This window comes from Mytilus trossulus, chromosome 12 (assembly GCF_036588685.1).
Source record: "Mytilus trossulus isolate FHL-02 chromosome 12, PNRI_Mtr1.1.1.hap1, whole genome shotgun sequence".
In the NCBI taxonomy this organism is placed as follows: Eukaryota; Metazoa; Mollusca; class Bivalvia; order Mytilida; family Mytilidae; genus Mytilus; species Mytilus trossulus.
The window spans coordinates 56,870,078-56,897,423 of record NC_086384.1 but is presented as its reverse complement, the minus strand read 5'-3'; the positions used below and the strand labels follow the sequence as shown (position 1 = coordinate 56,897,423).

Here is a 27,346-nt window from a genome sequence, read left to right as displayed (position 1 = left end):
AAATACACTTTAAGCATGTTAAGTCTTAAATGTATATTAATTGAGGTGTTTATGGTATCTTGAAAGATGTACATATCTCATTGTCTGTCAGGCAGGGTTGGCCTGATCCTGACTTCATTTCATGGATCAGTGATTAAGGTTACTTCAGTTACATGTAATTTGTCAAGTTTGTTTATCACACATTTTAAATACTACAGGCAGTAGGAAAAGTAGGTCAATTATATTTGGTGTATGAAATGGGTGTAAGGTGAATATGTCTAATTGCTAGACTTACATCAGACTTTGACCTCAATGAAAATGTCATGGTTCATTGAATAACGCTTACTTTTTGTGGTTTGATCTACATGTATTTCCATATGTTTCTCAGATGCTAGAGTATAAACTAGTCTACATGTACATGCATGACATGTATAGGATCACTATTCTTGGCATATTATTGGATATTCATAAGTTAGTTTCATAATTTGGATGTTAAGAATGTTAAGTCTATTTAACCATGTTTATAGGGTATGAAATGTCAGTTTGTAGGGTGTACATCATCTGTCTGGCATGGTAGATTTGACTGCAACTTCATTTTCAAAGGTTAATGAAAATTGAAAGTTTGTGTGATACTGGTACATGTAGTAAAACCTTCATACATGTAGGTAAAGCACACATGACATTTCAGCATTTGCACAGTCAATCTTGTTTACATCTGAAACCAGTGATCATGTCCAGCATATTGATTATACACATGTAGCTGCTTTTTGATAACAAAAGTCTGACAACTATTAACAATTGTTATAATTCATTTGATAATACTTGGTATAGTAGTCTTGTATAACATATAAAAAAGAAAATGTGGTATGATTGCCAATGAGACAACTATCCACAAAAGACCAAACTGACACAATCATTAACAATTATAGGTAACCGTACGGCCTTCAAGAATGAGCAGAGCCCATACAACATAGTAAGCTATAAAAGGCCCCGATAAGAAAATGTAAAACAATTCAAACAAAAAACTAAAGGCCCTATTTATGTAAAAAAAAATGAACGAAAAACAAATATATAACGCATAAACAAATGACAACCACTGAATTACAGGCTCCTGACTTGGGACAGGCACATACATAAATAATGTAACGGGGTTAAACATGTTAACGGGATTCGAACCCTTCCCTAACCTGGGACAGTGGTACAACATATATACTGTATGATAACCAGAATAAGGAATGTGGTATGAATTTCAATAAGACAACCATCAACCGTAAACAAAGTGATGTAATTGTTAGTAACTGTACATCCTTTAACAATGAGCAAAATCAGTTCCACATATGTGTGATAATGAAAAACCTATAACAGGCATAGCCATATTGTAACACTATGTAAACAAGTTTAGATGAGAAACCCAAGTTTGATATTTATATAGATATAGGAAGATGTGGTGTGAGTGCCAATGAGACAACTCTCCATCCAAGTAGCAATTTAAAAAGTAAACCATTATAGGTTAGAGTACGGCCTTCAACACGGAGCCTTGGCTCACACCGAACAACAAGCTATAAAGGGCCCCAAAATTACTAGTGTAAAACGATTCAAACGGGAAAACCAACGGTCTAATCTATATAAACAAAACCAGAAACGAGAAATACGTATATATTACATAAACAAACGACAAATACTGTACATCAGATTCCTGACTTAGGACAGGTGCAAACATTTGCAGCGGGATTAAACGTTTTATACCTTGTATATAAAAGCAACTTTGATACGTCAGTGATAACAAATATATTGTGGTAACCAAAGACTTGTACTATAATAGTTGATCAAATGCCCTTATTCGTGTTTTTTCTACAAATTTATATATCTGCTTTTGAATAAATGCCTTCTATATATATAATATTTATCCCAAGATGTTTAAAGCAACATTTTCCCATTGTTTTCTATAAACACAATAAGCACTACAAAGTCATACATGTATAACACACTAAATCATTTTAGGTCAATGTACGGCCTCAGGCGCGGATCCAGTAGCGGGGGGGGGGGGGGTCGGCGGTGTCGAAAAAGCGAGGCTTAGCGATCCTACTTTCCGTCGTCGGCGGCGGCGGCGTCCACAAATATTCACTCTGTGGTTAAAGTTTTTGAAATTTTAATAACTTTCTTCAACTATACTGGATTACTTCCAAACGTGAACAGAAGCTTGTTTATGATCATAAAATAGTATCAAGAAGTAAATTTTGTAAAAATAAAATTCCATTTTTTCCATATTTTACTTATAAATGGATTTAGTTTTTCTGCGTGGAATCATTACATACACTCTGGTTCAAGTTTTTAAAATTTTAATAACTTTCTTAAACTATCCTGGGTTTGTAATAAACTTGGACAGAAGCTTGTTTATGATCAAAAGATAATATACAGAAGTACATTTTGTAAAAAAATAATCCATTTTTTCGGTATTTTACTTTTAAATGGACTTAGACTTTCTGCCAGGAAACAACACATCGATCTGTGGTTAAATTTAAAAGAAAAATAATAACTTTCTTATGCTTCTTTTAATTTATACCAAACTTAGACATGTTAGACAGAAGCTTGTTTATGATCATAAGCTAGTATTTAGAAGGAAATTTTGTTAATATTTTGTACCTGTCATGCCTTTGTATCTGTATTTTACTTAAACATGGACTTAATTGTTCTGCCAGTTCGCATTACACACAGTCTGCGGCCAGTTAAAGTTTTTAAACATTTATTAGATTCATAAACTATCCTAGATTTTTACAAAACTTGAACAGAAGCTTCTTACAATCAAAAGATAGTATCAAGAGGAATATGTCAATTGACGCGGAACCCTTACACATTTTTTAGGCGATCAAGGCATTTGAATGGGTACATGTCATTGGACCCCCCCCCCCTTTTGTCCTGGGTTAGAAACACCCCCTTTTCAAAATGGCTGGATCCGCCCCTGGCCCTTCAACAGCGAACACGGCTTACACCAAACAAAAAAATATAAAAGGGACCCAAATTTTGTCTGTACATCTAGTAACAATTGTTAGTTTTCTTTACTGATTGAATAATATGTCATTATTGTACAAGCATTTATAGGATTGAATAATTTGAAATGGGAAAATATTTTGGATAAACGTTAGTACATCTGATCAACTGAAACCACATAAGAGAATCCGATGTCAGTCTTTAGAATTTAATAAGACCCGAGTCTAAAGAATACATCAAGTTCCAAACCGTGATGTGAAAAAAATAAAAGAGGATTTGATTTCCCTGTCTGAAACAATGCGAGTTTTCTTGTTTTGAACATTTGAACTTTCACTGGCGCTAGTTATTATGTCGGGTCTTGTACAGTACGTCCATCTACTAGTATTTACATATGTATGGTAAATTGTTTGCGAAAAATCTGGTGAAAATATGATTTTTTTCTCGCGAGTGATAATATTTTTTTTACTTCAATCATGAATGCTGATGTGCTATTCACGTGTAGCATATGTATCAATTACAATTGAACTTCAAATAGACCATGCCGTACAAAATACAATACAAAGTCGAGTTAATATTGAACTATTCAAAAATAAAATACGATAAAATAAAATAAATTAAATTCGGATAGATTTAAGATTTGTTTACTATAGCTGCAAAAGATGTGTTAAATGTCTGAATTTTTTTTTTTTAGATGTATAGAAATCAAAATGGTTAATACGGCAATATTTATAATTTTACAAGACAAAAATGTAGCCCCAAATAAAAGCTCAGAATAAGTGTGTGAAATAAGCCCTCAAGAAAATAAAAAGCTGTTTTATATGGGGATAAGATTGACAAGTGTGTTTATTAGGAGTTCACCGCTAGGTTTAGAGTATATCATGTATATTGTGCGTTATTATACATGTAGTAATGTGATTCGTAAATACGGGTATTGAAAACAACCGTGTATGCATGAATGATTTTACACCTAACTAATTTAATGAAAAAATATTAAATTGTTATTTAGATAAAATTAAAAATTGTCAACTTTTAATTCAGCTATAAAGATACATTTGGTTACAAATATATTGGGTAACGTTTTTCGATTTTTCTGTAAGTAGTTATCTTTTATTTAGTGAAATTGCAGGTATCTAGTGCTGGTTCCGATTTTATTTCTTCGAAGAGATAAGGGCGAGGAAGTGTTAAAAATATATAAATTCAACACATTCACTAAATAACCGACGAATACAAAAATGTGTTCAGCGACAAATATTTCAAAATACTTTTTTTAAATCAATATATCTAAAATTATTGTAATAAATGGGAGTGATAATTGTTTCTCTTTGTCACAACCTTATATTTCACACAGTAAAATTGTTTTACAAATAATTCAACCTATATCCCTGACTGTTAGACATTTTGTATCCGTGACTTTTAAGTGTACATGAAGATCAATGTTTGGAAGTTGCTACGCTTATAAATTAGCTATGCCTATACAATGGTTGTAGCTATCATATTTTATCTGTTACAACTTTTTCTGCGTTTTAACAGTTTATTCATGACTGTTTCAATAATCACATAAGCAACACGACGGGTGCCGCATGTGGAGCAGGATCTGCTTACCCTTCCGGAGCACCTGAGATCACCCCTAGTTTTTGGTGGGGATCGTGTTGTTTATTCTTTAGTTTTCTATGTTGTGTCATGTATACTATTGTTTTTCTGTTTGTCTTTTTAATTTTTAGCCATGGCGTTGTCAGTTTGTTTTAGATTTACGAGTTTGACTGTTCCTTTGGTATCTTTGGTCCCTCTTTTCAACGTTTTCCGTGTTGGGACAGTACTTCAATGACTGTTACAACTTTCTTATGGTTGCATCAGTTTTATTACGACTGTGACAACCCTTTAGGCGTTTAATCAACTGTTACAACTTCAAAATAGTTGTATCAGTCCGTTAATGACCGTGACAGTTATTTCTTGCCTTGTTACAGTCGATTTATGTTGTAGACAAACATTTTTAAAGTTGGGACAGTTACAAAAAAACTGCAGCAGCAGTAACAACTGTTACAACTTTAACAAACATTATCAGTCTTAGAACGACTGTTACTGGTATGGACAGACGTTTTTTCGTCCAGTAGTGGAAGTGCTGACTACTGGGCTGGTGATATCATCAGGGACTAAACGTCCACCAGCAGTAGCATCAAGCTAGTGGTGTAAATAGTTATCAAAGGTACCAGGCTTATAACTTTATACGCCAGTATTGCGTTAGTCTACACAAGACTTATCAGTGACACTCGAAAGCCAATCATAAAGTTTAAGAGCATTGAAGACCCAAAATTCCAAAAAAATGTGCCAACTACGTCTAAGGTAATATATGCCTCTAGTATTTCGAATAATTTATTCTTTTGCAAACAGTTAATTTATTAAAATGATCATATATAAAGTGATATTCATGTCAACACCGAAGTGCTTACTACTGGGCTGATGATACAATCAGAGACAAAACGTCCATCAGCAGTGGCATCAAGCCTGTGGAAACTATACTTGGGATGAGAAAATCCTTAGTTTTCGAATAATTCACACCATTTCAAACAGTTAATTTATTAAAATAACAATATAATTAATATCCATGTCAACACCAAAGTTCTGACTACTTGGCTGGTGATACTCTTGGGCAGGCCTGGGGCTATTACATTGCAATGTAATGCATTACATTACAATTACTTTGTGATTCTTCCATTGCAATTACAATTACAATTACATTTTTTCTCATATGTAATGCATTACATTACAATTACTTTGCCTGTGTAATGCATTACATTACACATTACTTTTTCAATATAACAACTAAAAACATTTCAAAAACAGATTTTTATAAGAAATTGATAAATATTACAGGGGTATATGTACATATATACATACAGAGTTAGTGACATAGACTTTAAATTCTGGTTAATTAATATCTCCATTGCACTTTATCATCATAAATGGTTCAAACATGATGCCATTAAGAGAACAGCAATCAGTTCTGTACACCTTTTCTACTATACTAAACAGTCTTTCTACAGAAGCTGATATGTGGGAAATGGCTAAATACTTGATAGTTGTAGTAGCTAAAGAAGAAAGGCACACTGAATTTGACTACTATTATTCCAGTGCATTTATTTGAAATTTCTTCACATGGCTCAGACAAGTAGATGTCAACATCATGTACTTCACCATAACTGTGTCTATACTCTTTAGTGGAGTAGTAGGAGGCATGAAACTGAAAAAGTCACTTTTAAGTTTCTTAGGTGGTAGTAAAAAATAAATAAATTGTCATATAATTTTGTTTTTAACATTGATCACTTAATCATTAAGACATCATTAAGGGATTTCAAAGGGATATAATGAATGTGTCATTAAAGGATTATCTTGTTAAATGCCTAAGGGCCCTGTGAAGACAAACATAAGTTTTAAAGATTTGACTGCAATAAAAACATTTGATATTAATTAGGTGAAATAACAACACAGACAGGACCCAACCAACAGTTTGGTTTAAAATGTTTTTTGACAAATTAAATCTTTCAATGAAATACATGTAAGGTGTGTATAGTATTATGAAAATTTCATCTTGATATTTTTCCATTTATCTATATAGTTTTGTTGGATAATTTTTTTATAAGATTTTTCATTGACCACCAAATCACCAAACACCATAATATTCCCAATATCATTTTATACAAATATCAGAAACCAAGATCAACCCTTGATAATTTTTACCATTTTATATTTCTTACCTTAATTTGTGTTTTAAAGACTGATGTAATTTATTTAATACAGTAATTAACTGTGATAAAAATGTTATTTCATACTTTTTATTTTAATTTTATTATACAATATTCTTCAATTTTACCAATTTGTAATGAAAAGTAATGTACAGTAATGGAGGCATTACTTTGATTTTTAACTAAGGTAATCATTACATTACATGTAATTGTAATGCAGAAAGTGTGCATTACAAATTACTTTGCATTACATCCAAAAAATGTAATATTACAATGCATTACAATTACAAATTACCATTACCCCAGGCCTGCTCTTGGGACGAAACATCCACTAGCAGTGGCATCAACACAATAGTGTATTCTACATTTGAAAATGCCTGTACCACGTCAGGAATATGACAGTTCTTGTTCATTCGTTTTTTATGTGTTTTGTTAATTGATTTTGCCATGTGATTATGGACTTCCCGAATTGATTTTCCTCTAAGTTCAGTATTTTTGTGATTTTACTTTTTAATAAATTTTAGGTTTTGATAGGTACCGTGCTTATAATTTGATACGCTTGATTCGCGTTTCGTCTAAATGAGACTCATCACTCATTTGTTTATTTAAACAAAAGCTTTAATTTTACTATAATTTTCTAATATACATACTTCATATTCTTAGATAATGCGAAAATGTAAAGTTTAGGTAAATTTTATGCCTACTGAAAGTCCGGTAAAGGCTAAAAAACCCTATTGTAGCAATATGTGGGCTGTTATTTGACACCAATACAATTGTTGATTAGAAAAGTGATGTTACTTGATTACTAACAAGACATGTCAACATTTTTCGTTGTTTTGAGTATCATTCCTAAAATTTGAACTGCATATGCCTTTGAGTGACAGGTATACAATTACTAATGCGTTGCTCTATTGCCTTTGATGTTGAATTGAGAAATTACAAGCATAAATGGCTGTTTTGTTTTAAGTTCAAATAAAGTGAAAGGCGTTTACACTAGTAACCCGGATTTAACTTGATCGGACAAAAACGCATTAACGCTGTTTAAATGAGATTAATCGTCATTTGATAAAGATTGTCAAAAATCAAAAATCATTTTTAATCTATTCCAACACATATCAAATCATTTTAATGCAAGTCAAATAGATTCGCCTGCAGTGGTTCACTTTAAATGAAGTTGATGGTACGTTACGTTAAACAAATAGGTTAAACTATTTCAAACTGGTACAAGAGCATTAGCATTATTCACGTCACGTGTTTGCTGGTGTATCCGTATCGACGTATCGTATAACACGTTTAGAAGGAAAGAATGAATTGAGTCATGTTGGTCCCGATAAAGATATTTTATAATGCATAAAATACAATAGTAAGAAGAATTAATCATATATAAAAGTCACATACATATAATACTAGTAAACCCAGATGAAATTGAATAAACAAATTGGTTCTTCGGGCCGCAAGAGCTGCACACAAACAAACGACCCTACTTAGAGTATCCCTATGATGTCTACAAAGTTTCAACAACTCTAAAAAGTTTGAGTAACCGAATAACATGCTCAACATATACACGATACTTTCTCAATACACGGTTAAAATGTCTTTAACTTCGTCTACGGACAAACAGACGTCGGTTGATTTTAGCTGAAGTAAATGGTGTCATGAGGGGATGTCTCGATGTATATATGCAGTCGCCAAGTCAAAAACAGTTTAGCGGAAAAGGGAGCTGTCCATTTTCGGAAATCTCCGACACTAGAGCAAACGATTGTCCTAAAAATTCAGACTCTACATGTCTTATTCGCAATTCATTGTCAATAACAACTTGCATATGGATAAAATGAAAACGACGATGACCACTGTAGTACATCTGTTGTATTTCGTTGTTCAGGCGATATATTTCGTGCGAGGTACCATTTATACAACCTACGACCTCGGGAATATGTCTCAATCTGCCCCGCATACCCAACCATTCCTCGTTGCATGGCCAAGTAATAGTGTGGCATAAATGGGCCGCAAGTAATTGCCAGGTTGCGTGATGTTTGGGAAATGCTTAATTCAAAGATCAGAGAAAGTTGATTCATCATTGGGGTATGATTTCAGCCACATAAATGTCATCAACAACTGATTTCGGTGATCAATCCGGGTGGGAATTAGACACCATATTTTGATAAAGTGAGTAATAAATATCTTAAATGATTCTGGTGTTTATCCTGTCGAATAATAAAATTGGCGACGTCGTAGAATCAATTATCCAAACACATTTCTCCCCTGGCGGTGTGGAGTTGGGGGATCATCCCAAAATAATATATTTCTAGAATTTGTCATGGAACATTCAGGTGGAGCGGTAATCATCGAAAACAATTCCTTCAAATCTACATCAATAGGCGCTGAAAAGTTTCGGAGCATTTCAAAGATTTGCATAACAAAGTCCATACCGGCATCATTTCTAAAGGAAGAATGAAGAAGGAACCAAAATATAACAAAAACTATTCTACGTTGATCCTAAAACAATGAGGAAAATGTAAATACAAATTATAAAGTAGTCTATAAAACACACACATGTAGCTTTTATGTTCTTAATCATTTGTTAATCTCTCTGATCAAAATATGTTTTTATTCGCAGTTGTTAAAAAAATGGGGTATTTAATTGAGTGTTTGATACTTTTTTTCTGAATCGAGTACACCCATCATTCTTAAATATGACATATGAGGCTCTGAATGTAAACTGTGTGTGAGTGTTTGAGTTGATCAATTCATATTGAAGAAGTAATATAAATCCGAGTTTATAAAACAATATCTTTTACTAGCGATATATACTCCAATTTGTTTTCGAAAAAAAAGATCCTGGATTTATGGTAGTGTTTGACAAACGTTAGAAACTGTCCTCGTGTGCCCATTTTACACGTATCAGCATACGTATCAGAAAATGTCACAACGAGTGCACCTTACAGACGTAGACAACTTGAAAAATGTCGAATAAAGATGTGCGTATGTATTTTATGTACTATCTGTACTTTATTTTCGATTTTTATGAGTTATATGTATTAATCTTAACGATATCAAAATAAATAGTACTTACCATAATTGGTGCAGTTTCAAGTGAGGTAAAGGTGTTTTGGACTTGATTGATACTCTCAGTCCATTTCAGTTTTCGAGTTGGACAACCCCAACCCCTTTTTCCGGCAATTTGTATTTCATTTCTATTTCTAATTTGTTAAACACGATAAAAAAAAACTCTTCTGTCTCTAGCGTCTCTCATTATGATTATCGAAGAATTATAAATGACTCCACAAATTGAGCATTTTATTTATAAGGGAGCGAGTTGCATTTTTCTAAAAACCCTGATCTTCGAAATAGCATACAGGGGGCGGAAGCATGATTGCTATTTAGAGGTGCGCGCCCATGGAAGTATACATGTTTAATAAAACTTTAAAACTAGGAAAAAAATAAAACGAGAAAAAATCTAAACAAATAATGATTAAATGCTTTCTGATAGGGAAAGCGGGGCGCGGTCCTTCAACGTCAGCCTTGAATATCCACAAAAGTAGTTCTTGTTTTTAACAATGTAACGATTGAAAAATACATAAAAGAGATGAACATTAATGAGAAGAAAACAGAAAAATTAAACTATTCAAGCAATTTGTGACAGTGTACACCAATGAAACGGTTAGTCCCATTATTTGGACATTGTGAAATTGTTATCTAAGTTGTATTTTCGTCTGATTGATCAACAGATATAGGAAGATGTAGTATGAGTGCCAAAGAGACATTTCTCCTTCCAAGTCACAAGACCTAAACCCAAGGTACTTCCGTTTAGATCCAGGTCTTTACAGGACTCACAGGTTTCTTCTGGAGAATCGCATATCTCGCCTGCTCCTTCGCCATCTCCGCGAACACCCACAACATTAGGACAGGCCAATACAGATGATATGTCATCGGTATCCCCTGTACAACTCCTTGTCAACCGGCGGCCATTATTGTCTTTGCCAGAATATAGTCCTACCTACTGAAACTCAACGCTAATCCAGTATCCTCTAAAACTACCATTGCCAGGCCGTTTACAACACTAACTATGCCAACCGCTTCGGCTTTTCGTGCCTCTGAACATGTTCGTAGATCTTCTCTACCTGCACCACTGGCTAATTCGCCTATAATACAATCTTTTTCTTCACATCTCAATTCGGATATCAACCCACCATTTACTACAAGCCAAATTCCTCAAACAGTAACAGGTAACCAGACTTCCATTACTAGAAACCAGCCGTCTTTTAACTCAGACAGTCCGCCGCTAATTTCTCTTGTCAAATCATCGACTCCTCAGAACACGTCATCATCACACAACCCGTCGTCATCATCTCACAACCAGCCGTCGACATCTCTCATCCCGCCGTCAACATCTCGCAACCCGTCGTCTTCATCTCACAACCTGTCGTCAACATCTCACAATCCGTCATCAACATCTAACATTCCGCCGTCAACATCTCGCAACCCGCCGTCTTCATCTCACAACCTGCCATCAACATCTCGCAACTTGCCGTCATTATCTCATAGCCCACCGTCAACACCTCACAACCCGTAGTCAACATCTCGCAACCCGCCGCCAACATCTCGCAAGCAGTCCTCCGCCTCTTAGTCCTTTACATATCACATCAGGCCACACCAATCAGCGTCTCGCAGACTTCCAGCCTCTAAGCAAAATATCAACGAGAGAGTTCGCCGTCATTTATGGAATGTAGGTGAAGATGCTCAGCCAGATCAGCAACTTCAAGAATTCTCAGACGATGATGTGTGTCTTAGAATGGCAAGACGCATGACCAGGAATATTGAAAGACCCCGTAAGATATTCACTAGACAATTGATGAGGAAAAATGAAATTTTGAGACACAAAATGATGAAGTATTTTTATAAACATCGACATGCTATCTTTGGAATCTCTTCTTCAGGCTCTTCCGATTCTGAGTCCATGGAATAATGTACATTGGCATTAAATATAGTGTTGTCAAATCGTACACTTTTCCCTAACCGGTTACTCGGATAATCGTTCGACCGATTAACCGGTTAACCGGTAGTTTGAGTTGGTGCTTGCAAGCCTTATCAATAGTACCCTAAACATAGATATAGGATGTGGTATGAGTTTCAATTGAAAAACCTTCCATGCAAGTCATGAATTTACGCTTTTAGAATGAAAGTTTGTCCTCTGGCATTATCAGGCTCTTCTGTGAGGATTTCTGGCGATGTTTGAATTTTAATAATCAACAACACCGTATGCAATTTAGCGTTTGTACCAACTTCAGATTGAAAAATAAAAGAAAAAAAAATTCTTAATCTCGTAGAATTGAATATGTATGAAACTAATTATTCTTTCCTTTTCACTTGTTGTCTTCGATAATGATGTGGAGTGTTTCATTTTGAGTGATTATTTATAAAAAAAAAAAAAAAAAGATTGCCACTGAGACAATTCTCTACAAGAGATTTAAATGACACAGAAATGAACAACTACAGGTCACCGTACGGCCTGTTTTTTTTACTTTGTATGTTATTCGTACTATCACGTATACATTGAGTACATTCACATTGGTTTGCATTTCACAATTTTTTAGTTAACATTTCGTTTAAAGTAAAACTATGCCTTGTACGACGGAGGTTGCACATTTAGATGTAGGTTTACACAATATAAGATCAGAAACAAAATAATGAAGTAAATCGTAAAATTTAGAGTTACTGCTAAAAAAAGTATACTAATTATGTTTCTTTAAGATCCTGCCCCGAGCTGAGAGAGAAGTTCTAATTAATTTTATGTTTAAAGGATTAACAATAGCAATCAATTTACTGGACATCTGATCTGTCAAATTAATTACCCCGACGATATTTTTTAAATAAAACCAAACTGTTTAAAGATTTCATAACAAAATTTATGTAAAATCTATTAAAATTGAAAAAAGTCCGGTTAACCGGTTAGCGCTTTTGGTATTCGGTATTCGGTCGTTCGACCGGTTAACCGGTGGACCGTTGACAACACGAATTAAATATCAAAAAAGTATACAAGAAATGTTTGTTCAATATAGTGGTAGGGGAACGAACATTGAAATCTTGGTGATTGGGGTTTATGTTCTTTCCTTTGTTTAAAAAAAGGACATAGTTTAACGTAGCACACGAAGGGTGCCACATTTGGAGCAGGATCTGCTTACCCTTCCGGAGCACCTGAGATCACCCCTAGTTTTTGAAGGGGTTCGTGTTGTTTATTCTTTTTTTTCTATGTTGTGTCATGTGTACTATTGAGTATCTGCTTGTCTTTTTCATTTTTAGCCATGGCGTTGTCAGTTTGTTTTAGTTATATGAGCTTGACTGTCCCTTTGATATCTTTCGTCCCTCTTTTAAGGGAGACTGTCTAGGGCAGTAAACTGGCGAACGCTACCAATAGGTCTTCAACGCATCAAGAAATGACAGCACCCAGTGGTGGTCCTCAGCTGGCCTCTCAATATATGTGTTTACTAGTTTAGTGAAACTGGAAGTCATCTAACATATAAAGGAACTTAAATTTACAAAAAAAGCACTTTGATACAAGACTTACAAAGAGGCTCCTGACTTGGGACAGGCGAAAAAATGCGGTAGATAGATTTCAGCCTCCCCTATACCTCTAGACAATTTAGAATAAAGAATCACACAGAAATACGCACCGTTAAACTCAGTTGAAAAGAAGTCCGAGTCCGACGTTAGAACATGCAAGAAAAGTAACTAAACAAAACGACAGTGACACATAAATTAACAAAGGAGTACCAGCAGTTAATGATATGCCACCTCCAGACCTCAATAAGATAATATCATTATTATGTTTAGCATATGTTTTTCCTTTTTAAACTGAGAGACTGAAAAAAATATAAAGAATTTGGTAAAAGCATACTTAATTCCCCCTTAAAAAACTATTTTTTTTAAAGATATAGCGTACACAAATGACGCCCTACATACCCAAATCAATACCTTTGTGTCGAAATAACTTTTAATAGCTGGAATTTAGAATTAACAAGTACAGGAGCAGATTAAACTATTAACTGGGGTAGTTAAGCAAAACAAACATACTTGTATAGCAATCAGTGGTGGATCCAGATTTTTTTTTTAGATGGGAGATCGATACTGGGGACAGTCTCGCTTAATTGTACGATATTATGAGCAGTTTGAAAATGAAACCAGGACCATATATAATTCTATGGAAATTTTCAATAAATCCAAGATAAGGGAGACGGTCCTTTGTGCCCCCTCTTAACTCGCCTCTGGCAATAAACACACTTTTATTTACACAAAATGTTCCTGTAATTTTTTGTAACCAAGGTGTGCTCGATTTTATTTGTATATGAAAAAGATACATTTATATATTTTATATCTGGGCTTCACTGGTGAGTCGCTTTTGGCGTATTGAATTTTAAACCTGATGCTTTTTGCTATCTATTAATCATGTTTTTCTTTGTCTAATATCTGTAACTCAATAGAACAAAAAAGATCTGAATTTTTCCAAAAATAAAGTAAAAAAGTATTTGAAAATATGCAGCAACATGGAAATTGAAAAAAATATTACGCTGGAAATTTTTCATTACCATTTTTACAATTTTACATCCTGGTTTCAAAATGAGTAAAATATTTGTTCATAAGAAATAACATTCCGTACACCCCTGATTGCACCAAGATTGCACCAAGATAACTAATAATATATAGGAAAAAGACGGGGGAAAATGGGGATGGGGTCTCATGGTTGTAACCCACCACTTTTATTCCCCTTTAAAAGTGTCCTGTACCAAGTCAGGAAGATGGCCATTGTTATATTATTGTTTGTTTCTGTGTGTGTTGCATTTAAACGTTGAGTCGTTTGTGTTTTCTCTTTTATTTGAGATATTGAGATAAGACGTGGCACGGTACTTGTCTATCCCAAGTTCATGCATTTGGTTTTGGTGTTATATTTGTTATTCTCGTGGTGTTTTGTCTGATGCTTGGTCCGTTTCTGTATGTGTTGTGTTTCGGTGTTGTGTCGTTGTTCTTCTCTTATATTTAATGCGTTTCCCTCGGTTTTAGTTTGTAACCCCGATTTTGTTTTTTGTCCATGGATTTATGAGTTTTGAACAGTGGTATACTACTGTTGCCTTTATTTATCAAAGACGGCTATTGAATACGAAGCATGCATGTTCCAGGTCTAATAAAATCAATTATTATTAAGAGTTTTAACAATATATCAACAATATTTGGTTCCTAATTTACACATGTTTAGTTTTCTAATTGAGGTCGGAACTAAAACATTATTGTATGCAAATCTGCCCGATACGTATACGTCGATCGGTGCACGTATCCATAATCGTGAATAATGCAAATGCTCTAATAGATTTAATTTATTTCAACACATATCAAATTATTTTAATGCCAGTCAAATAGATTCGCTTGCAGTCGTTCAATTTAAATCAAGTTGATGGTACGTTACGTTAAACAAATAGGTTAAACAATTTTTAACTGGTATTAGAGCATTTGCATTATTCACGTATTTGCTGGCGTATCTGTATCGACGTATTGTATACCAATTATATGAGGAAAGGAGAAATTAAGTCAAGTTGGTCTCGATGAATTTATTATATAATGAATTTAATTTTAATTGAGATCGGAGTAAAATCATTATGGTAAACAAATCTGTTGGATACGTATACGTCGATCCATGCACGTATCCTAATACTTGAATAATTCAAATGCTCTACTAACGGTAACTGGTGAGATCACGAATCACGTACGAATCACGAACGTATCACATAATTTGCCGTATGACACGAAGCGGGATAATTAATTTCAAGTTAGAATGCCTTGTGAGTATCTCGCTTTGATTATAAGTGCATTTTTTAATTGATTGATATGCGTACTGCCTATTTTATTCTTTTATTTTGTATGTCGCCGTCATTAACGGGGCATTTTCTGGAGTGTAGGGGGTATATATTTTAGAACAACAAATGTTGATTCTAATTTTGGTAAAAAAAAAAATTCTTGCCAGCACCTAGAGTAGGAAACTACCGTTTGATTTGTAGGGGGAGGGCTGAAATAAAAAGGCAGGACCGGCCATAAGGAAATCATAAAAAGACAAAAAGATAGGCTCTCTTATTTTTCATTATTACTACTTGAAGCTTTTAAAAACAAGTAACAACTTTAATTGGAGGCAGTACCAAACTCTTCAGAACCACTGAACGAATAATAAATGGCTATAAATGGCAGAGACAAAAATAATTTTTGACGATAAAATTGAAAATGTCCTTCCTTGAACATGCCCTTCCCTCAGCCCCATGTTCAATTTAAATGGCTGGTATATTAGTTCAAAATTTCTACTCCAATCATAGATTTGCCTGATATTTTTCGCCTAGTTATTTCTTAGGCCTGAAATTACCGGCCAAGTCATATAATAAGCTTTTAATTTCATACCCAGTCATGTCTTTGACAAATTGAAAACTGACCAAGTCTAGGGAACGTCTGTATATATTTACTTTAATATACTAAGTGTCCACTTCCTGGGAGCATACATGTAAAGCTTTAGAAAGAAAAAACTGAAATACTAAATAAAACCAACAAGACGACCTTTTGATTCTAGGATGGGAGCTGGCAGGTCACGTACATAAATGTGTTGGTCAGGAAAATAATAGTAATAAATATGCTGGCTCCCCCTTAAAATAAACCAGCTTCCAAATACTATTATACAGTAAGATGATACATGTGTAATACATAATCTTGTGTGTAGCAGTTGATTATTTTTTTAAAATAAATAATCTGACTTACCAAATCTGCCCGGCCATTCCCTCGGAATAAAATGATTGCCTCATTATAACCTCCGCAAAGATAGATGATAGATACCCGCTTTAACTGCGATATAAAATATTATTTCTTATGCAGCAAACATACTACAATCTAATTGGTTGACTACCCCGGTGTAACACCCCACCCCTGTTCACCCGGGGATAATAAAATGTTGCCAAGATTAATAAAAAAAAACGAAATTTTGTCAATTAAATATGAAAAATAAAATTTTGCCAAAATAAAGAGAAAAAATAAAATTAAGAAAAAAATATGAAAAAAAAAATTGTTTTAAATAATTTTTTTTTTTTTTGTTTTTCTGTAACTCAATAGAACAAAAAAGATCTGAATTTTTTCAAAAATAAAGTAAAAAAGTATTTGAAAATATGCAGCAACATGGAAATTGAAAAAAATATTACGCTGGAAATTTTTCATTACCATTTTTACAATTTTACATCCTGGTTTCAAAATGAGTAAAATAGTTGTTCATAAGAATATTATTCCGTACACCCCTGATTGCACCAAGATTGCACCAAGATAACTAATATTATATAGGAAAAAGACGGGGGAAATGGGGATGGGGTGTCTAACTGATTTTTTTTTATTATTATTGGTTGCAAATTTCTTGTAAATGACGGCTGACAGTGTTCCTTGCAGTTCCTTGCAAGAAATTCTCAGGAAGAAAAATCTTATCTTGGATATTTACCCCAAAAAATAGTGTTAGATTTAAAAAAAAATAATAATAATTTGTCCCACCGAATAATTTTTTTTTTAATTGAATGGTCGGTGTCTACTAGTTAAAATGTAAATTTTGAACAAATATATATTCAATATTTTTTATATGTTTTCGTGGTTAATAAATAGATTGTCCTCATGATTATGTCATGCGATCATTTCACGTGACTATTAAAAGTGTTGAAGGTGACCACCACAGGTATATGTTAATACGTACTGTTTCGTTTTAATCCGCACATAGGCACTTCCGGTATATAAATTAAAAATAGATAGTCTAACATATCCATTCTTATACTTGAAAGCTCGTATTGTATCTATGTTTACTAATAAAGGGAACTTTGTGAGGTGTCAAGAGGTATTTTAGTCGATTATTCGATTTTAATAAACTTTACCCAATATGAAAATCACTGCTCCTAATACATTCGTTCGTCATTATTCGTCGGTTCGTGATATCACCGGTTACCTCTATGTAGACGAGACGCGCGTCTCCGTATCAAATATAATCCTGGTACCTTTGATAACTATTTACACTACTGGGTCGATGCCACTGCAGTGGACGTTTTGTCCCCGAAGGTACATGTATCACCAGCCCAGTAGTCATCACTTCCGTGTTGACATGAATATCAATAATATGGTCGTTTTACAAAAAAATCCTGATACAAAACTTTATATTTTCTTATTCCAGGAATAGATTTCTGAGCTGTATTTAGCACAACTTTTTAGGATTTTGGGTCTTACTTTGTACGTGTTTGGCTTTATAACTATTTTGATCTAAGTGTCACTGACGAGTCTTATGAAGACAAAACGCGCGTCGGCGTATTAAATTATAATCCTGACACCTATGATAACTATTTCTATCACTGGATCGATGCCACCGCTGGTGGACGTTTCGTCCGCTAGGGTATCACCAGTCCAGTACTCAGCAAAAATCCTGTCACAAAACTTTCAATTTTTAGAAATACTATGGATTTACTTATCCCAGGAATAGATTTCCTTAGCTGTATTTGGCACAACGTTTTGAATGTTTTGGTCCTCAATGTCGCGAACGGACGGATGGATAAGTCTGTCAGTGCTAATTCACAATATTGACTAAAGAATCAACGATTAAAATAAAAAGGTTTGTTTAGAATTTGATATAGAAGCCCAGCTGCTTGAAACTGATGATAAAATGGAAGCGCAATCAATAAAAAATATCTGACGCCATCCCAAAGCTTCCCACGGAAGCGGAACAAATCAGGAACACTCCTGCCTATTGATCTTGGTAACTAGTTAATCAGTATATTTGCATTATTTGGAAGTACGCAATAAACTGTTGATATTTATAAAAACAGACACAGTAATTTTCTTCCATACTGGTTTTGATTTTGTAAATATTGCCGGTATATTCAACGACCATTCTACAATATTGACTCAAGAATCAACGATTAGAATAAATAATTTTTTTTATAAACAAACAAAAAGAACAATTAAGAAGAAAAATACATCAAATTATTATAAACATTACAGTCCAAATAAATAGTCCAACAGCTTCAGTAGTTTGTATATCTAGATTACTTCCCTTTGTATCGTTATGACTGTTATGGTATCGGGCACGACAGTTCCACTATAATATGTAGATATGTTGTTTGATGAATTGTGTATGACTGCGTTCAATCTGTATAACCAGTCCTTAACACCGCAGCATTGTATTATTCTGGAGCAGGCTAAAACCTAGTAATAATATAATTGTACAAACTGTTTAGTACGATTATCAATTTAGATATGCATTTTACTTGCACGTTCATGCAACATAAACATGAACTCTATAAATCTCACGTTCATAAAATGAACATATATATTCTATTAATTTACGTAGATAAATACGCACATACATTTTATATGAAGCAAAATGTGTCATACTGTGATAAATATCATAACGGTTTTTTTGCATGATAATTTCACGTACATAAGATAAATCGGAACCTTGTACACATAAATATCACGTACATTTAATTTGTACCCGTAATTTACAATCTTGTTCTTGTTCACTAGTAAAAACCGCAAATATCTGAATATTAAACATTGTTTTTATATCTTTAAATCTGTTTACAAAACATTATAAATTGAACAATTTACACAATGGAAAATTGTCTGCAGGAGTCTAAATGTTTCGGAAATTTGATAACAAAATTGAGACACAGAAAAGAATATTATATGTAAGAATAAAACACTTACCTCGGAATTGATTCACTATATAAAGTAGAACCATTGTAGGTTAGATTTAGCTATCAGATATGAAATGCTCTAACGAGTGTGGCATCCTTCCACACGAAAATCCCAAGCAAAAATAAAATGACAACGTGTCCAAAGAAATCATCTGACCACTGTTTAAAAATAGCCAAACCTGTTCGGAGAACTCGATGGACCACTATTTAGAAATAGTCAACAGGTGTGTAAGAGGCCAAGCCTAATCAGTGTGCGTTTAAACACAGGTGAACAGAACTTAGGCCAAACGTACATGTATACATAAAAGCGTATGTTAAAACTATGTATAAACTAAACTGTGAAAAAAGGCGTCCTGCGCAAAGACTGCAAGTGCAATTCTCTGATCATGATGACAATTTCACAAATCGTTATCTATAAACAAGTTTGACTTAATAAATATATGAATAACTCTATAAAATTCATCTGGATTGTGACACTCAATGCTCTTCAACTTTGTACTTTGGCTTTATAACAATTTTTATCTGAGCGTCACTGATGAGTCTTATGAAGACTAAACGCGTATCGGCGTATTAAATTATAATAAGTACCTTTGATAACTATTGTAATCAAAATATTAGTTAATAATCATAAAAAGTCATATTCATCAACATAATTATATTTAGAATTATATTTATTGTGAAAAGAAAAGTTTCATGATTTGATATAGGAAAATAAAAAGAAAACAGGGTGTCACCAAACTTGTTTTCTTGCTACATGTAAAAATAAAAATTTCCCTATTAGCCTAGTATAAATGTTGTACTAAAAGAGTTATCTCCCCTTAAATGGCTCATTTGAAGAAAAAATAAATAAAACAAAAACAAAGATATTTGTTAGAATATTTTGTATAAAACAATTAATTAACAAGTTTTCTTTAAATAGAGAAAATAGACTAAGTGTAACCATTAAATTGCAAATCTGTCTCCAAATTTTCAGATGTAGGCAAATAACTAGACCGATATTGTACTGTGATTGTACAATCCAAAATGGCGGTATACTATGAATCTACCTTAAGCAACAGCAGTTAACTCATTTCAAAACGCATTAAATTAGGAAGAGATAAATATATGTAACACACAAAAACTGAGGAAATCCCAATGCACCGATAAAGTTAAGCATCTTCCTCTATGCAGGTATCATCTGACATGCAAATCAATATTCAGTTAAAATATCACAATCGGGAAAAAGGACAATATTAGTAAAGTTAAATACTCTGCAGGTATCTAAAATATATGACGGTAGAACTTGTTGCTAGTGAACTGAGTTTAAGAACAAAAACAACATACTGAATAGCTGACGTCACATAAATAGTTTCAAATACAATTGACTGCATAAGCCAAATATATTTCTTTCTTTAAATTTACAGAGAACAAAGAATTGAAGAGACCAAAATCCATAGAGGGACAGGTTTGTTTAGAATGTGATATAGAAGCCCAGCTGCTTGAAACTGATGATAAAATGGAAGCGCAATCAATAAAAATATCTGACGCCATCCCACAGCATTCCAACGGAAGCGGAACAAATCAGGAAATTACTGCAACACTCCTGCCTATTGATCTTGGTAACTAGTTAATCAGTATATTTGCATTATTTGGAAGTACGCAATGAACTGTTAAAATTTTAAAAAACAGACACAGTAATTTTCTTCCATACTGGTTTTGATTTTGTAAATATTGCCGGTATATTTAACGACCATTCTACAATATTGACTTAAGAATCAACGATTAGAATAAATAATTTTTTTATAAACAAACAAAAAAAACAATTAAGAAGTAATATACATCAAATTATTATAAACATTAAAGTCCAAATAAATAGTCCAACAGCTTCAGTAGTTTGTATATCTAGATTACTTCCCTTTGTATCGTTATGACGGTTATGGTGTCTTGCACCACAGTTCCACTATAATACGTAGATATGTTGTTTGATGAATTATGTATGATTGCGTTCAATCTGTATGACCACTCCTTAACACTGCAGCATTGTATTATTCTGGTGCAACCTGGAACCTAGTAATAATATAAGTGTACAAACTTTTTAGTACGCTTATCAATTTAGATATGCATTTTACTTGCACGTTCATGCAACATAAACATGAACGGTATAATCTCACGTTCATAAAATGAACATATATATTCTATTAATTTACGTAGATAAATACACACATACATTTTATACGAAGCAAAATGTGTCATACAGTAATTAATATCATAATTTGCATGAAAGTTTCACGTACATAAGATAAATCGGAACCTTGTACACATAAATATCACGTACATTTAATTTGTACCCGTAATTAACAATCTTGTTCTTGTTCACTAGTAAAAACCGCAAATATCTGAATATTAAACATTGTTTTTATATCTTTAAATCTGTTTACAAAACATTATAAATTGAACAATTTACACAATGGAAAATTGTCTGCAGGAGTCTAAATGTTTCGGAAATTTGATAAACAAAATTGAGACACAGAAAAGAATATTATATGTAAGAATAAAACACTTACCTCGGAATTGATTCACTATATACAGTAGAACCATTGTAGGTTAGATTTAGCTATCAAATATGAAATGCTCTAGCGAGTGTGGCATCCTTCCACACGAAAATCCCAAGCAAAAATAAAATGACAACGTGTCCAAAGAAATCATCTGACCACTGTTTAAAAATATCCAAACCTGTTCGGAGAACTCGATGGACCACTATTTAGAAATAGTCAACAGGTGTGTAAGAGGCCAAGCCTAATCAGTGTGCGTTTAAACACAGGTGAACCGAACTTAGGCCAAATGTACATGTATACATAAAAGCGTATGTTAAAACTATGTATAAACTAAACTGTGAAAAAAGGCGTCCTGCGCAAAGACTGCAAGTGCAATTCTCTGATCATGATGACAATTTCACAAATCGTTATCTATAAACAAGTTTGACTTAATAAATATATGAATAACTCTATAAAATTCATCTGGATTGTGACACTCAATGCTCTTCAACTTTGTACTTTGGCTTTATAACAATTTTTATCTGAGCGTCACTGATGAGTCTTATGAAGACTAAACGCGTATCGGCGTATTAAATTATAATAAGTACCTTTGATAACTATTGTAATCAAAATATTAGTTAATAATCATAAAAAGTCATATTCATCAACATAATTATATTTAGAATTATATTTATTGTGAAAAGAAAAGTTTCATGATTTGATTTAGGAAGATAAAAAGAAAACAGGGTGTCACCAAACTTGTTTTCTTGCTACAAGTAAAAATAAAAATTTCCCTATTAACCTAGTATAAATTTTGTACTAAAAGAGTTATCTCCCCTTAAATGGCTCATTTGAAGAAAAAAAATTAAAACAAAAACAAAGATATTTGTTAGAATATTTTGTATAAAACAATTAATTAACAAGTTTTCTTTAAATAGAGAAAATAGACTAAGTGTAACCATTAAATTGCAAATCTGTCTCCAAATTTTCAGATGTAGGCAAATAACTAGACCGATATTGTACTGTGATTGTACAATCCAAGATGGCGGTATACCATGAATCTACCTTAATCAACAGCAGTTAACTCATTTCAAAACGCATTCAATTAGGAAGAGATAAATATATGTAACACACAAAAACTGAGGAAATCCCAATGCACCGATAAAGTTAAGCATCTTCCTCTATGCAGGTATCATCTGACATGCAAATCAATATTCAGTTAAAATATCACAATCGGGAAAAAGGACAATATTAGTAAAGTTAAATACTCTGCAGGTATCTAAAATATATGACGGTAGAACTTGTTGCTAGTGAACTGAGTTTAAGAACAAAAACAACATACCGAATAGCTGACGTCACATAAATAGTTTCAAATACAATTGACTGCATAAGCCAAATGTATTTCTTTCTTTAAATTTACAGAGAACAAAGAATGGAAGACACCAAAATCCATAGAGGGACTGGTTTGTTTAGAATGTGATATAGAAGCCCAGCTGCTTGAAACTGATGATAAAATGGAAGCGCAATTAATAAAAATATCTGACGCAATACCACAGCATTCCAACGGAAGCGGAACAAATCAGGAAATTACTGCAACACTCCTGCCTATTGATCTTGGTAACTAATTAATCATTATATTTGCATTATTTGGAAGTACGCAATGAACTGTTGATATTTTTAAAAACAGACACAGTAATTTTCTTCCATACTGGTTTTGATTTTGTAAATATTGTCGGTATATTTAACGACCATTCTACAATATTGACTTAAGAATCAACGATTAGAATAAATAAATTATTTAATAAACCAACAATAAAAACAATTGAGAAGTTATATACATCAAATAATTATAAACATTAAAGTCCAAATAAATAGTCCAACAGCTTCAGTAGTTTGTATATCTAGATTACTTCCCTTTGTATCGTTATGACGGTTATGGTGTCTTGCACCACAGTTCCACTATAATACGTAGATATGTTGTTTGATGAATTATGTATGATTGCGTTCAATCTTTATGACCACTCCTTAACACTGCAGCATTCTATTATTCTGGTGCAACCTGGAACCTAGTAATAATATAAGTGTACAAACTCTTTAGTACGATTATCAATTTAGATATGCATTTTACTTGCACGTTCATGCAACATAAACATGAACGGTGTAATATCACGTTCATAAAATGAACATATATATTCTAATAATTTACGTAGATAAATACACACATACATTTTATATGAAGCAAAATGTGTCATACAGTAATTAATATCATAATTTGCATGATAGTTTCACGTACATAAGATAAATCGGAACCTTGTACACATAAATATCACGTACATTTAATTTGTACCCGTAATTAACAATCTTGTTCTTGTTCACTAGTAAAAACCGCAAATATCTGAATATTAAACATTGTTTTATATCTTTAAATCTGTTTACAAAACATTATAAATTGAACAATTTACACAATGGAAAATTGTCTGCAGGAGTCTAAATGTTTCGGAAATTTGATAAACAAAATTGAGACACAGAAAAGAATATTATATGTAAGAATAAAACACTTACCTCGGAATTGATTCACTATATACAGTAGAACCATTGTAGGTTAGATTTAGCTATCAAATATGAAATGCTCTAACGAGTGTGGCATCCTTCCACACGAAAATCCTAAGCAAAAATAAAATGACAACGTGTCCAAAGAAATCATCTGACCACTGTTTAAAAATAGCCAAACCTGTTCGAAGAACTCGATAGACCACTATTTAGAAATAGTCAACAGGTGTGTAAGAGGCCAAGCCTAATCAGTGTGCGTTTAAACACAGGTGAACCGAACTTAGGCCAAACGTACATGTATACATAAAAGCGTATGTTAAAACTATGTATAAACTAAACTGTGAAAAAAGGCGTCCTGCGCAAAACTGCAAGTGCAATTCTCTGATCATGATGACAATTTCACAAATCGTTATCTATAAACAAGTTTGACTTAATAAATATATGAATAACTCTATAAAATTCATCTGGATTGTGACACTCAATGCTCTTCATCTTTGTACTTTGGCTTTATAACAATTTTTATCTGAGCGTCACTGATGAGTCTTATGAAGACTAAACGCGTATCGGCGTATTAAATTATAATAAGTACCTTTGATAACTATTGTAATCAAAATATTAGTTAATAATCATGAAAAGTCATATTCATCAACATAATTATATTTAGAATTATATTTATTGTGAAAAGAAAAGTTTCATTATTTGATTTAGGAAGATAAAAAGAAAACAGGGTGTCACCAAACTTGTTTTCTTGCTACAAGTAAAAATAAAAATTTCCCTATTAGCCTAGTATAAATTTTGTACTAAAAGAGTTATCTCCCCTTAAATGGCTCATTTGAAGAAAAAAAATTAAAACAAAAACAAAAATATTTGTTAGAATATTTTGTATAAAACAATTAATTAACAAGTTTTCTTTAAATAGAGAAAATAGTGTAACCATTAAATTGCAAATCTGTCTCCAAAATTTCAGATGTAGGCAAATAACTAGACCGATATTGTACTGTGATTGTACAATCCAAAATGGCGGTATACTATGAATCTACCTTAAGCAACAGCAGTTAACTCATTTCAAAACGCATTCAATTAGGAAGAGATAAATATATGTAACACACAAAAACTGAGGAAATCCCAATGCACCGATAAAGTTAAGCATCTTCCTCTATGCAGGTATCATCTGACATGCTAATCAATATTCAGTTAAAATATCACAATCGGGAAAAAAGACAATATTGGTAAAGTTAAATACTTTGCAGGTATCTAAAATATATGACGGTAGAACTTGTTGCTAGTGAACTAAGTTTAAGAACAAAAACAACATACTGAATAGCTGACGTCACATAAATAGTTTCAAATACAATTGTCTGCATAAGCCAAATGTATTTCTTTCTTTAAATTTACAGAGAACAAAGAATGGAAGACACCAAAATCCATAGAGGGACAGGTTTGTTTAGAATGTGATATAGAAGCCCAGCTGCTTGAAACTGATGATAAAATGGAAGCGCAATCAATAAAAATATCTGACGCCATCCCACAGCATTCCAACGGAAGCGGAACAAATCAGGAAATTACTGCAACACTCCTGCCTATTGATCTTGGTAACTAGTTAATCAGTATATTTGCATTATTTGGAAGTACGCAATGAACTGTTGATATTTATAAAAACAGACACAGTAATTTTCTTCCATACTGGTTTTGATTTTGTAAATATTGCCGGTATATTTAACGACCATTCTACAATATTGACTTAGGAATCAACGATTAGAATAAATAAATTATTTAATAAACCAACAAAAAAAACAATTAAGAAGTAAAATACATCAAATTATTATAAACATTAAAGTCCAAATAAATAGTCCAACAGCTTCAGTAGTTTGTATATCTAGATTACTTCCCTTTGTATCGTTATGACGGTTATGGTGTCTTGCACCACAGTTCCACTATAATACGTAGATATGTTGTTTGATGAATTATGTATGATTGCGTTCAATCTGTATGACCACTCCTTAACACTGCAGCATTGTATTATTCTGGTGCAAGCTGGAACCTAGTAATAATATAATTGTACAAACTCTTTAGTACGATTATCAATTTAGATATGCATTTTACTTACACGTTCATGCAACATAAACATGAACGCTATAATCTCACGTTCATAAAATGAACATATATATTCTATTAATTTACGTAGATAAATACGCACATACATTTTGTATGTAGCAAAATGTGTCATACTGTAATAAATATCATAACCTTGCATGATAGTTTCACGTACATAAGGAAAATAGGAACCTTGTTTACATAAATATTACGTACATTCAATTTGTACATATAATTTTAGTCGGTTGATTTTATGAATTAGAATGAAATTATTTTCTTCTGAATTGTCTGCCCATATAGGTGGCGTTGAGGTTAAGTGGTTTGTGTGATTTGGCGGTTTAATCATTCGGCACGACAGGGTCTACTCGATAGGTCACGTCAATTTTTACATCCATGCTATTAGATATTTTGTATCATGATGCATTAAGAGATCGATTGTTTACAAATGCTTGTGTGTATTGAAATACTAGTACTTATAATATATATAATATATATATATCTAGTGGGAAGGCTATAGTGAGGGCGATTTGGTGTCACGATATCTCAGTAGCATAGGTTCGTATCCCGGCGAGGGAAGAACAAGAATTTGCGGAAGCAAATTTGCAGATCTAACATAATTTGGTTGATGTTTAGACGAGTTGTATATATATCTATATAAATGATGACTTTTCGTACTGATTCGAAATTTGTAAACAATAAATAGTTAATGGTTGTTATTAAACCGGCCCTCGGCTCTGTCGTGTGG

General features: G+C 33.0%; 1 protein-coding gene across 1 annotated transcript in view; it reads left to right on the top strand.

The window, feature by feature from the left end:
* The window catches only part of LOC134692913 (uncharacterized), a 56,938-nt gene that overhangs the window by 9,459 nt on the left and 20,133 nt on the right, over nt 1-27,346 (top strand). The window contains exons 2-4 of the mRNA XM_063553547.1: nt 20,848-21,042; nt 23,380-23,574; nt 25,905-26,099. Of these exons, the coding sequence (XP_063409617.1) occupies nt 20,940-21,042; nt 23,380-23,574; nt 25,905-26,099 (493 nt within the window). The 5' untranslated portion in view covers nt 20,848-20,939. The remainder of the gene's footprint in view (nt 1-20,847; nt 21,043-23,379; nt 23,575-25,904; nt 26,100-27,346) is intronic.